This window comes from Empidonax traillii, unplaced genomic scaffold (assembly GCF_003031625.1).
Source record: "Empidonax traillii isolate 1590-97213 ecotype Southwest subspecies unplaced genomic scaffold, ASM303162v1 scaffold10:size5872457, whole genome shotgun sequence".
Classification (NCBI taxonomy): Eukaryota; Metazoa; Chordata; class Aves; order Passeriformes; family Tyrannidae; genus Empidonax; species Empidonax traillii.
Genome location: NW_020955203.1, coordinates 5,043,830 through 5,057,362, shown reverse-complemented (window position 1 = coordinate 5,057,362; position 13,533 = coordinate 5,043,830). Strand labels below are relative to the sequence as shown.

At 48.0% G+C, this 13,533-nt stretch overlaps 1 protein-coding gene across 1 annotated transcript in view; it reads left to right on the top strand.

The window, feature by feature from the left end:
- Positions 1–2,920: 2,920 nt before the first annotated feature.
- Positions 2,921–13,533, top strand: part of EPG5 (ectopic P-granules autophagy protein 5 homolog) — a 53,768-nt gene continuing 43,155 nt past the window's right edge. Inside the window, exons 1-6 of the mRNA XM_027885803.1 lie at positions 2,921–2,968; positions 7,131–8,051; positions 10,323–10,566; positions 11,285–11,421; positions 12,034–12,141; positions 13,245–13,318. Of these exons, the coding sequence (XP_027741604.1) occupies positions 2,921–2,968; positions 7,131–8,051; positions 10,323–10,566; positions 11,285–11,421; positions 12,034–12,141; positions 13,245–13,318 (1,532 nt within the window). The remainder of the gene's footprint in view (positions 2,969–7,130; positions 8,052–10,322; positions 10,567–11,284; positions 11,422–12,033; positions 12,142–13,244; positions 13,319–13,533) is intronic.

The window sequence follows — 13,533 nt, the reverse complement described above, 5'->3', positions numbered from 1 at the left end:
CTTCTGGCTTGGATTCTATGAAAACACCAACTGTTTGCACATACCTAGGCCAAAAAAACCCCAGCCTTGAAGAGGAGTGTCCAGACTCTGGAGCTACTGGGAAACAAGTCTGTGTGTCTATGGGCGCCAAAATGGCTTTTTATCTTCATAATCTCCATCATTTTCCCTTGCCTCATTGCTTTCCAAGTGGTGCAGAAGACTTTGGCCTCTTCCCAAGCCCCTGTGGACGAGCCCAGCCTGTCCCTGAGCCCTTTATTGAGGGTGAGCTACCTCACAGGGGGGATCTGGTGGCTTCCACACCCAGCAGGAGTGCCTGGCCTCCCTATAGACCCTGGTAACCAGTTATGCAGCTCCTGTCTTCTCTCCTCAGGGTAAGCGAGACGACAAATGCTTAGTAAGGCAAGAGTGTAGGGGTTAACAGTGGGTCTGTTAGCTCCCTGGAAGAGGAGATCAACTTGGGAAACTTTCAAGTGTGGCATTGAAGATAAGTAAGTTTTACACACAGGCTGACTGGGGTGCTAGGGTGGACTGTGAGTCCCTGGATTTGGTGAGTGAGAACCACAGCCTTATCCTTGGACATCTCCAGGTGTCTCAAAGATTGCTGCCAAGTGTATCAGTGATGATGAGGGGCCAATTAGGACGCTGTTGCTTGCTTGCTACTTGCTTGTTACTTGCTCGCTGCTTTTTGAAAATGATATGAAAGGAGCAGGGATTTTAATAAAGGAGGGAGCATTTCTTATGCTGCCCTGAATCAGCCTTCTTGTGTGTTTTTTATTGGACCACCACGACATAACGGCAACACAACAGCTTTCATAAGACAGAATAAGAAGGGAATAGGGCAAGGTGGAACAGCTTCCCACTGCTAGAGGGCAGGGTTAGACTATATACTGGGAAGGAACTCCTCCCTGTGAGGGTGGTGAGGCTCTGGCACTGGTTGTCCAGAGAAGCTGTGGCTGCCTCTAATCCCTGGAAGTCTTCAAGGCCAGGCCGGATGGGGCTTGGAGAAACCTGGGGTAGTGGAAGGTGTCCCTGCCCATGGTGAGGGGTGACTGGAACTGGATGAGCTTTTAAGTCCCTTCCAACACAAACCATTCTGTGACTCTTTGATTAATGTGGGTTGCAAATAAATCTTACATCCTTCAGATGCTGGGCACTCTGCCTGGAGGCAGAGTCGACAGATCTCTCTCTGATCCCGCAAGCTAATTCAGAAATTGTCATAAGGAAACAGCTCTGTTTGTAAAGGAAGTTCACATGAGGACTTCTTGCTGTATTTCCAGCTAGAGACAGGGCCAGGAAGGTGGTCAGGATCAATGCATCCCCCCCTATACCCACAGACATGACCAATTTCAGGTTACACTAATAACACAGGGGCTTCTCAAGCCCCAAGTGCAGGGTCCCACAGAGTGAACACTGCCTGTTCAAGGTGATTAACTTGACTGTGATGTCTTCTGCAAGGTAACACTGAACCCTGTAAAGGGCTCATCCATCTGGGGACTGGGAGAAGTCACTCTTCCTCCCTGTGGAGCCCAGGCTCTGTTCCAGCCAGAGTTCCCCGGGGATGTCTGGGTGCCAGGACTGGGACCTGAGAGGCAGCAGTTCCTGGCCCGGGGCTGAGCCAGCATTTCCACTGTACTGGAAGTGCCTCAGGAGCCGAGACAGGTAGATGTCACACTCAACATCCTCGCTACTGGGGTCTTGGCTTCTCATCCCATATTCCTTTTGGGCAGCAGCCTGGGCTCCTCCCAGCCCCTATGGAGGGTCTCTTGGTCTATACAGGGGACCTCAGCCCTATAGTGGTCTGTGGGTCCGAATGGACAGTCTGTGTGTCCCTGTTGTGGACGCTGACTTCCCCCAGACCCCTATGAGTGGGTCCCTACCGCAGACCCCAGCTCCCCTATGGAGGGTGTCTGGGTTCCTATAGCGGACCCTTCTCCCCTGTGGACAGTCTGTGAGTTGGTCCCATGGATGGTCTGTGGGTCTGTATGGGTGGTGTTTCCCCACAGACGGTGTGTGGGTCCCTACAGCACTCTGTGGGTCCCTATGGATGGTCTGTGGCTCCCTATGGACACTCTTTCCCTATGGATGGTCTGTGGGTCCCTACAGCGGTGTGTAGGCCCCTATAGCAGCCTGTGGGTCCCTATGGATGGTCTGTGGGTCCCAGTGGACAGTGTTGCCCTACGTACGGTGTGTGGGTCCCTGTAATGCTGTGGGTTCCCATGGATGGCCTGTGGGTCCCTATAGCAGTCTGCAGGTCCCTACAGACAGTGTTTCCCTATGGGCGGTGCGTGGGTCCTATGGACTGCGTGTGGATCGCTCCAGCGCTCTGTATGCCCCCACACTGTGGGCTCCGTGGGTCCCTATGGCAGCCTGTGGGTGCCCATAAGTGCTCTGTGGGTCCCCAGGGCAGCCCGTGGGTGCCTACAGCGCTCTATGGGTCCCTAGGGCGGTCCGTGGATCCCTACAGTGCTCTGTGGGTCCCCAGGGCGGTCCGTGGGTCCCTAGGGCAGTCCATGGGTGCCTATGGGCACTCCGTGGGTGCCTAAGGACGCACCGTGGGTACACAGGGCAGTTCGTGCCTAGGGCAGTCTGTGGGTTCCTGTGGCAGTCCTGGGTCCCCAGGGCAGTCCGTGGGTGCCTACAGCGCTCTGTGGGTGCCCAGGGCAGTCCGTGGGTCCCTATAGCGCTCTGTGGGTTCTCAGGGCAGTCCGTGGGTGTCCAGGGCAGTCCGTGGGTCCCTTCGGCAGTCCGTAAGTGCCCATGCCCGCTCTGTGGAGCTCCTCTCCCCTCACACTCCGCCCCGCCCCGCCCGTCCCCCCTGAGAGGCTCCGCCCCCTATCCCGTCCCGCCCTCCCATTGGCCGAGGCCGGGGGGGGCGTGTCCCGGCCCGGCCGGTGCGGCGGGGCGCGGGCGCAGCGAGGCGATGGCCGAGGCCGTGCGGACCCCGCGCCGCGCCCGCGGCCGCGCCAAGGTAAAGGGGACCGGGGGGTGAGGGGAGGATAAAACGGGAGGGCGAGGCGCGTCCCTCGGCGTCCGCACGCCCTGCGGCGGCCGGGGTGGGTTCCGCGCTCGGCGGTATCCGCGCCAGGCCGTGTTTTACATCCGCGTTCGCGCGGCCTCTGGTGGAGGAGGGGGGAGAGAGGAAGGGAAGGGGTGGAGAGGGGAGTGTGTATGTGGGGTGTGTGTGTGTGTGTGTGTTGTTGTTGGTTGTTGTTTGTGTTATAAAAAAGGTTCCTGCTTCCTTTCGCTCCTAACAGCGCGGGTTTGGAGCAGCTGGCGGTGTGTGTGGTAGGCCCTGCGCCGTGGCAGGATGTAAACAAGGTGTTTACCCTGTTGTCCTGCGGCCTCCTCGGGTGTCCCGTGTCCTGTGGGACGGCCCCGGGGTTGGGCAGCCATGGAACTTGTCAGCATTTACGGGATTTTAGCGTAGGGTTCTGCTGAGAGAGCTGGCGGTGGCCAGCCTGGAAAGGCAGGAGGCTCCAGGGAGGCCTTGGAGCTCCTTCCAGTGCCTAAAGGGGCTCCAGAAGAGCTGGAGAGGGACTTGGGACAAGGAATGGAGGGGCAGACAACGGGGAGTGGCTTCAAACTGCCAAAGGGCAGGGTGAGATGGGATATTGGGAAGGAATTGTTGTCTATGAGGGTGGTGATGCCCCGACACAGGTTACCCAGAGAAGCTGTGGCTGCCCCTGGATCCCTGGAAGTGTCCAAACATCAGGCTGGTTGGGGCTTGGAGCAACCTGGGCTAGTGGAACATGTCGCTGCCCGGGGCAAGCTGTGGAATGAGATGGTGTTTAAGGTCCCTTCCAACCCAAACTATTCTGTGATGCCACATCTCATTTGTATAGAATTGTCTGTGAAGTGCTCAGAACGTGAGGCCATGTATAGCACATGGCAATGCTGCTGCTTCATCAGTTGCTGCTACAGTTTTTAAGTATCGCTCTTCCTAGGCTTTATGCTGTTTTAAGGGTGTTCTCTGCTCATGGTATGAGTACTGACAGCTTTCTGAAGGCTTGATTTTCTTTATATAGAGTGTCAGTTGCCGTGGGTATTTAAGCGAGCGGGAAAGAACGACACATCTATGAGATGCAGATTCAAATCCGTTTTATTATCAGAAGGCTACTCGATATATAATCTTTTGAGTTCTGGACATGCGACCAGGAGCACAGCATGCTATTATGATTGGTCAGCACACACTGTCCATGCGCCTCAGACAGTCCAACGATTGGTAGTCTTAAAGCACACATTCCTGGGAAAAGTTTCTGTTATCACCGTTTCTCACACATTGCTTTCTGCTGACCTCTGCATTCCTGCAGCTGCAGACTTGTTCTTGTTTGTCTAACGGTCAGCTCCTGGCCTTCTCAGAACCCAGCACAATCCTTTAAAACTGCCAAGACCCCAGCAGTCAGTAGCTTGTGAGAATGATCTGAGCTGAAATATCTCACCTCATAAAATGGAAGTGCTACCCTTAGCTTCTTAACCTCTTTCATCTTGTGAACTGCACAGCATAGAGCAAAGGCGTTAAAGTAAAAAAAAAAGCTCTGTGAAAATGATGAATTAGTTGACTGGTATAGTGTTAAAAAAAAAAAAGGTTAAATCTAAATGTCAGGTATGGCTGTGATTCCTGAACCAAAGGCAAGTTAAAATTTGAGGGAAAAGCAGTCCCAGAAGAGTGAGTGTGTCATTGTTTTGGTTTTGATTCAGCCCCGTGGCGTGTGCAAGGCAGTCAGACCCTAAAACTGCTGCCTCAGAGAATTGCTTCCCTGCAGGAAGGTGGTGAGTCACGGGTGCCACTGGCGGTTCATTAAGGACATGTGTGTGGTGACTCCAGTCCTTAGCCCTCCCTTCCAGGTGGGATTCACCGTGAAACAATTCGGTGGCCGTGTCACATGTGAGAACCCGTAATTCTCCAGTGCTGCACATGACCCATCCCTGGTATTTCTGTTGCTGTTTCTGTGCCCACTTCTGCTCGTACCCAGGCGTGCCTGAGGATGCAGTTTGAGGGTCAGCCACATTAAGGACTTTTCCGTTCCCATGCCTCGGAAGCAGCTGTAATCCTCTGAAAAGCTGGAATTCTCATGAGCTGGGAGAAAGGCTGGCTCAGCTGCAGAGCTGCCAAGTGGTGGAACAGAGCCCAGGGCTTTCTGAAAATAGTAGCCCCAAAGTTAAGCTTGTGCAGCACCAGTAGCACCAGGGTGATTGAAACACAGAGGGGTGGCAAAGCCAGTGCAGCTGGAATGGTGAAGGGGAGCCTTTGTGCCTGCTTGTTTGTGTAGGTGGCACTCAGTTACTCCGGGTGTGTTTCCTGAAAAGTTAACACGTGTCCTTGGAGCTTGAGGTGCCACTGATGATGTGCAAGGAGAGGAGAGTGGTCAGCCATAGGACAAGGCTAATGAGCCTGGTCATCTTCTCATCCCTGGAAGTGTCCAAGGCCAGGTTGAGTGGGGCTTGGAGCAACCTGTTCTAGTGGAAGGTGTCCCTGCCCATGGCAGGGGGGTGGAACAAGCTGAGCTTTAGGGTTTCTGAAGCTTCCAAACCAAGCCATTCTGGGATTCGTTGATAGGTGACTTAAGGGTAAACCTCATAATTCTGGTAGAACAGCAGGTTTTGCTTCCATGTTAGTTCAGAACCTGATTTCTCTCATCTTCTTCCTTTCTCAGATGAAATCCCTGTTAAGGATTATGGCTTTTTTTTTTTTTTTTTTTTTTTTAATTGCCTTGGAAAGTGAGAGCTGAAAGGCACTCTGTAAATGTTAAGTCGTTTCATCAAACAGCAGTGTTTGAGTGGAATACAGGATACTGAGAGATAAAGGGAGTTTATTCTGTATGAGGACTGTGAGAGGGAACTTTGAGATTGTAGAGAGGAAAGCACCAGCAGGTATCTGTGAAGTATGTGGGTCAGTACACTGTCAGAAATGTGATTCAGTGACACGGTATCGTGTGGATATTACAAAATTCGAGTTAATTGTCAGGAGGTGTTTATTATTGCAAGTCCCAGCTTTAAGAATTGCACTGATGTGTTTTTAACCTCTCACTTGCAGCTTTAGCTGGCCTTGGAGTGAGTCAGAGCTGTTTTGTGATCAGAACTGTTCACAGGTTTTAATACACTGGAAGACAGTCTGAAAGCAAAGCCAGAGTGTTTCCATTTTGCAGAGGGGCTGTGAGCATGTGTGAGGAGTAAAATTAGGCTTGAGATCAAGGTTGAGCCTTGTTTTGAGCTGTTTTCATTTATGCTTTCTCTTAAGGCAAAGGCATATCAGATGTTTAGTAAAACTATATGCGACACTGTCAGCAAGTTTGCAAAACTGTCGTCTTTTCCCCAGTCATGAAGGGACGTTAAGGATTTGTACCAGTTTCACCTTAGTTCTTTGTCACATTATCTGGGCCATCCAAAACTGGAGCACTGTGACCTAATCCTAACTCCTCAGTTTCACTCCTAGTAAACTGGTAGGTGTACAGACATCCTGTGCTGTGCTTTGGGAAGGAGGCTAGCCTGCACCTCGGACTAGGTTTATGGGAATTATTTACGCTCAAACTAATCTTAATTTAAAATCGATTTACAATTTTAATGGCACTGCTAAGTTTTTCAGTGTCTCCAGGTGTATTACCTGTTGAAAGTAGGTATTTCAGTAATTGTTCAGATGTTGTGATGGTTTTAGAATGTAGTTAGGGGTTATATTGCAGACTTTGTTCTGAAACTGCTCTTTTGAAAATGTTTTTCTATTCATTAAAGTATTCTGTAAAACTTTAGATGAATCATAAACTTTTTTTTTTTCTGTAACACAGTGAAGTGCAGTGACTCTCCTTAGAGCCCAGGGCCCTGTTATGTTGATTATTTTCTATGTTAATGAAACATTCTGTCCTGTGATATTTATGGATATTTACTTAGAAACATTGAAGCATTGTGCAAGAGATGGCCAAGAAAATGCACACTGACAGGCAGTCTTCTAAGGGCAGATACAGAACAAAGATCTCTTTGATATATTAGTTTTTATTTTTAATATTATGAAATTGAATATGTTAAAGGCTTTTGGAGATGTGATGTTGACCAATACTGCTTTTGGTGATGGTGGGATTTGGGATGTAGGGTGGGGAGATTTGCTTGGCAGTGACACTGTTAATTTTTCTTTTTCCTAGGAGAAAAAGAAGAAAAGTAATGAAGAGTCCCAGGTGCAAGAGCCTGATGATGCCTTCCTCCCTCCTCTGGCAGAAGAGCCTTCTCAAACCAGGGAGGTGCAAGTGGAACATCCTGGAGAATTTACAGAAATTCGGCTCAGAGATGAAGTAGACGATGTACGTGATGTCCCCCAGAGTCCTTTACCTTCAGCAAGTGGAGGGGCTCTGACAGCGACTCTGGAGCCTCACACAGGTGCAGAAGAGTTCAAAGCTGCTCCTTCCCATGAGGAATGTGTGGGGAATGCTGAAGAGAGTGGGAAAAGCAAGCCGGACGAATCTCGCAGCCCCATGGAAGTGGTTGCCAGTGGATCAAGAAATGCCGATTTATCGAGCAGCACCTTCCAGCCAGGAGCCGCTGGTTCCCAGACAGTGCCGGGCTTTGTGCAGGACAGAGGAGCTGGAAAGGTGCAAGATGCTGAAAATCCTCTTGCCTGCTCTTCAGAGAAGGTTCTTCCCCGCACCTCACAGCTCCCTGAGAGGTCCAAGGTGTGTGTCCAGCGGCCAGGACTGAGGTCGATCTACCCAGACCTGTCGGCTGAGCTGTCCTACGAGAGACCCACCATCATGGCAGTGAAACCCCTGCTGCACCACGAGAGGCTGTACCCAGAGCTGCCCAGCGAGCCAGAGCTGGTGCCCTTCACCAGGGAGCAGCTGAAGATCTTCGAGCCCTACTCGTGGCTGGAGAATGTCGACTCCTATGCCGAGGAATTTGAAAGCGTGGCCCATCAGGACAGGCACGAGTTCTACGAGCTGCTCCTGAACTACATGCGCTGCAGGAAGCAGCTGCTGCTGGCTGAGGCAGAGCTGCAGGCCATGACAACTGACTGCCAAAATTTGAAGGGGAGACTGTGGACTTTCAAAGAACAGCAGAAGACTGTGCAGGTGCTGTTGCTGAAGCTGCTTTTGAACCCAAACTATTTGGATGTGATCCGAGGAGTTTAATTTTACTCGCTGCCGAGTTTATTGGGTTCAAGGGGTTCTGCCTAAAAAGAATCACAGAATGTTAAGGGTTAAAAGGGAACTTAAAGATCAGCTAGTCCCAAACCCCCCTGCCATGGGCAGGGTCACCTTCCACTAGACCAGGTTGCCCTACCTAGCTTTGAGCACTGCCAGAGTTGGGTCATCCACAGCCTCCTGGGGCAACCTGTTCCAGTGTCTCACCACCCTCACAGTATACAACTTCTTCCTAATATCTAACCTAAATTTCCCCTCTTTGAATCAGTACCCGTCACTCCTTGTGCTATCTCAACATTTCCTGATGAAGAGTCCCTCTCCAGCTTTTTTGTAGACCCCCTTCAGGTACTGGAAGGCTGCTATGAGGCCTCCACAGAAGCTTCTCTTGTCAGCTCCAACTTTCTCAGCCTGTCTTCACAAGGGAGGTTCTCCACTCCCCTTACCAATTTCGTGGCCCTCCTCTGGACTTGCTCCAACAGTTCCACATCCAGAGATTATTGCCTTTGCTTTCTGCCTCACCACTGACCCCCAGTATTTTAAAGTCTCATCCTGCTGAGACTTTAAGACAGTTTGTTGTTTGGTTTTTAACCTCTGATGGGTGTAGCGCGGTGGGATGTGTGCTAGTAGTCCCTTTTGGGGTCAGTCTCGTGTTTGCAGTCAGTCAGAATGAGCTGTGTACGCCCAGCTCTGCCCGCGGTGTCAGGTGGAGTTTGCACCACAGCATTCCGGGCAGACAGGGGGGAATCGTGGTGCAGTGACTGTAGCAGTGATGTCCCATCTGGCCTGCTGCCTGCAGGGACAGTTTCCATTGATGTCATTTTTGCTGTCAGAGCTGGCAGCTGCAGAGGAGCTCCAGTTGTGCTTGGGGGCAGCCCTGCTGCTCAAAGCAGAGGGTGTGAGGGGTCCGTCCGCGTTTAATAACTTGCTCTGTAAAGTGTAACTGTGGCTTTAGCTACTTCCAGGGTGGTCATGGTACTCTGACACATCTTTGTCTGCAAACCTGAGGGGTTTAAGGGAGCTCTTTGGGGCACACATGAGAAAAGTTTTCCCCCAGACTTGTTCTGTGTCACTTGTCTTTGGAGCTCAGCGCTGCAGTGGGAGTGAATGAAATTGTTCTGACTCTGTTTGTAGCCAGCACATCACCCAAATCGTCCAAGGGTGCTAAACAGCTATGCACATGGTAGCTTTCACTGCTGTTTCTGTGAGTGCAGCTCCGCAGAGATGAGAAACGGAACAGTTTTGAATCCTTTCCTTTTTCCTGGGGCATAACCCTGTACCTCACTGGACTCTCAGTTTTGTGATAATCACTTTCTACACTGAAAACAATTTTGGCTTCACTCTTACATCCCCATTGGCCTTCAGACACTTGGCTAAGCTTTCTACTTGCTTTATTCCATCCCAGTTCACGATATATTTATTGTATGTCTTGATACCAATGTAAAATTCTTATTCTAGTATTTAGGAAACACAGGGGTACTTTCAAGCTGAGCTTCCAAAGTGCTGGTTCTGAAGAATGTTTCCTGGGATGTTATTTATTGAAGAATAAGAGGAATGTTATTCATATATTCATTATATAATGAATATATATTCTTTATATATAAAGAATAATGGGAATGTTTTTTATTGTGGTTTTCTTGTGCTGAAGAATTAGAGATAGGGCAGAGGAAGGTTGGACTCAGATTTTGATATCAGCTTGGGAAAAAGTTAGAGTGCAGTTAATTTCTAAAAATTCTAAACATGCAGTGGGGAGTTGCTACAGATTATCGGTTCTGGGAGCTGAGAAAATATTTATCTTGTTTCAGTGCATGTTTTAGCTTTAAAAGAGCAGATCCAAATATTTATGGAAAGTCTATAAACTGAGAAGCAGGTGCAGTCTCTGGGAGTGAGACACCTGGTTTTGCTTACATCTCAGTGCTGCAGAAAAGCCACGCTATGACCTTTCCTAGATCTGAGTTACGGAGGTATATAGAGTATTTTTTTTTTTCCAGAAGTCAAAAGATACGAGTTTTCAGTAACCAGCAGCCCGGAGAAGTGCGCAGGATGTTCCCAAACGTTTGTCTTTCCCGTTTATGGAGCATCCCCTTTTACGAAAGCTTTGAAGTGTGTTGAGGAGAGGGTCATATCAGAGTTAATTTCCTTTAGGCTTGACCCAACAAGGTGGGAAAAACCTCTCACATGAAATACCTGCTCTCCTCTCAGGGTGTCTGTGCAGACCAGTGCAAGGTGACGGGTCACCATCGCTACCAGACAGTGGAGCTGAACGAAGGCGTGCTGGGGGAGCTGAAGAAGCTGTTTGAGGCCAAGGCAGAGCATGTGCACCAGACCCTGGCCCTGCACTCGTACACCTCGGTGCTGTCCCGGCTCCAAGTGGAGTCCTACGTTTACAGGCTGCTCATCAGCTCGTCCCTGCTGAGGTCTGTGGCCCTTCAGCAGCAAGAACAAGGTGTGTTGCTGGTCTGGAGCATTCCCTGTGGGGGGGCAGGGTTCCCAGCGCCTTGTTTACCTGCAGTTTTGGAGTTTTGTGTTGGGATTTCTGTGCTGGGGTGTTTCTCCTCTGATTCAAAAGGCTGTTGATCTTACATAGGGATCAGTGAAACTTTTTTCTCAGAGGAAAAATACTTCAATTCCCCTAAATTACTCTCTTAGAGAGTGCAAACTGAATGCAGGAGTGACTTCTGTCTGAGCTGCAGACTGACTACTTTGCATCCTCTTGGAAGGCCATTTGAAATCTTACAGCTGTAGTACTTAGAATTATCTTTTTGTTTTTCATTCTGAGTGTTTCATTTGAATTTGTGCCAACGTGGTGTTTGGGCTAAAGTATTTCTCCTCCTCCTGCCCCAGGTATTTTTAGTTCTTAGTCCTCCTCCCTTTCCACCCTACCTCCCAGATTGTTTGTATGTTTGGTGGTTCTTAGGAAGTTAATCTTGAGGGAAGGTCTTTTGTGCAAGTAACCATGGTATAGTCTTATAGTTAGTGTCCAGTGCTTAATTATAAACTACTTAAATGAAGTACTCTGTGTAAGTGTTCTTCTCCGACAGATTTAGCAAGCAGCTGTGTTGAAATGTCTTGGTATCTGTAGATACAGAGAGCAGTTTTTTATGTGGCCCCAAACCTACTGCTTTTGCTTGTCAAAGCTTTTTAGTTCTATTCTTAATTTACAGTTTTAAAGCAGTCAGAGAACCTTTCTTCAGACTTGAGCCACTTGAAGGAATGCATCAGCGTCCTCTTCAGCTTCACTCGAAGAGTTATTGAAGATCCTCAGTTTCAGAGTGACCTTCTCATGTGGCTGCAGAGACTGGTGAGGGAGCAGGCATGGATACACCTGATCCAAAACATGGGGTGAATTCAGGAGTCATTTCTGAAAGTGTTGCTGCTTCTCCCACTGTCCCATGGGCAGTGATTTCTTTTTTTTTTTTTTTTTTTTGGATGTGGTTTGTTGTACTTGAGGGACAGAATTTGTTAGCACATCTTTAAAATTGATTCCCTTGTTGGATGAAGTCATGCAGCATTAACGAGGACTGACACCTGAGCAGCCAGCACTGCTCATAGCGGACTTAGTAATATTCATTATGCTTTTACTCATTTTGACAATAAAACTATTCAGAGTTGTCACGTTTGAGAAATGTGTCTTCTTGCTGATTTTTAAATAAATTAATAAATTATAATAATAAATAATAATTTTAATGCAGTTGCAGAAAAATTAGTTACTTTACACCGAATAAAACAGTTTGTGGCTTATAAGCCAAGCAAGCAGACTTTTAAATATTACTCTCCTGTAAGGTGCTCTGAAAATTGAGGTTTGTTAGAAAACATGGGAAAAGGAATGAACAAGCAGTATTACTCTAGTTAGCAAGGCTATAAAGAAATTACTTCGAAATTATTTACATGATTCCAATACACTTCCCTTTAGGGCTCTGTGCTGCAAAGAGTTGGCTGCCCAGGTGACCATCTCTTCCTCTTCAACCACATCCTTCGGTGTCCATCTGGGATCAACCAGTGGGCTTGCCCGTTAATTCAGGTGTGAACGTTTAATTCTTTATTGTCAGAAAGTGGGAGGGGGAGTGTGTAAGAGAAGGAGAGTGTCTCCTACCTAGTCGTTCCCTCAGGACTGACGCTCCTTCCAGGTGTGTGGAATCATGGTGATGGTGAGGGGTTTGTCAGGGGGTGAACTTACCCCCTAATAGCCCAACCCTGTGCAGGTGAACAGGGGAGCACACTTCACTCTTGACTAGAGAGATTCCAGGAAAGGGAGTCAAGGGCTTGCCATGTGCCTCATGCACCAGGTTTTGGGAGTGCTCTCCAAGATGTGGAAAGAATATTTAGACTTGAAATAGCGGCTGTGTATGAGACAAGTGAGACTGGAGGTATCTCTGTGATGTGTAAGGGATGAGGGAGAACAGGTATTTGCATCCTACATATGGAAGTGGGACTGGTTTCCATGAAAAGTTTATTAGTTAATTTCAGGGGTAGAGGAGAGGGTTCACTTTGTAAAGATCAGAGCGAGTGCAGATATCCAAAGGCACTAGGGTGTTCTTTCAAAAAACGTATTTGCTCCTCCAAGAAGAGAAGATGTTGGAAATCTAGCCAGAGGAAAAGGACTGCAATTGCACTAACAGGAAGGGCAAATGGTGCAACGAAAGTATAGAATAGAGTCATTTAGGTTGAAAAAAAAACCCCTAATATCGTTGAGCCCTATCGTTAAGCATTGGTAGGGTACCAACTTTCCTTGTGCTCAATGTCTGAACTCCCCCTGGTGCTCAGACCTTTACATGGAACAAAAGAAGTTTTCTTTTTTCTTTTTTTTTTTTTTTTTTTTTTTTTTTTTTTTTTTTTTTTTTTTTTTTTTTTTTTTTTTTTTTTTTTTTTTTTTTTTTTTTTTTTTTTTTTTGTGATGGTTTGGGTTTTTTTTTCCCCCTCCTGTAATTTTTATAAGTATTTCTTTTGGACAGCTCACAATATTTTTCCATGGCAATACTTTCTCCAGTGTGTGAGTGCTGTCTTTTGTGGATATTTTTCGGTCTTAACAAAATGCCAGGGAAAAATGTGAATTCCTCTGCTGAAACTAATTTGCCGTTTGTTTTACTTGTTTAGATTTTCTTAGATTTGTGCATTTAATTTCAGATCAAGGTCTTGGATAACCCGTCGGGTGTCTTTCATTTCATGCAGTCTCTTGCCTTGCTTATGTCTCCTGTCAAGTGAGTATGAATATGCTTTTATAAACATGTTTTACTCATTCATCTTAAAATTCAGCCTTAGCAGAATTAGCAAATTCAGCCTTCTTCTGCTGTACACAGTAGGATGCAGCTTGCTGTCAGCTGTGAAATAGCTTCTGAACACTGACAGACCTGAAGATTTTTTTACTATGACTTCTGAAATAGCTCAGGCTTTGCATGGTGGCCTGTTCTGTCTC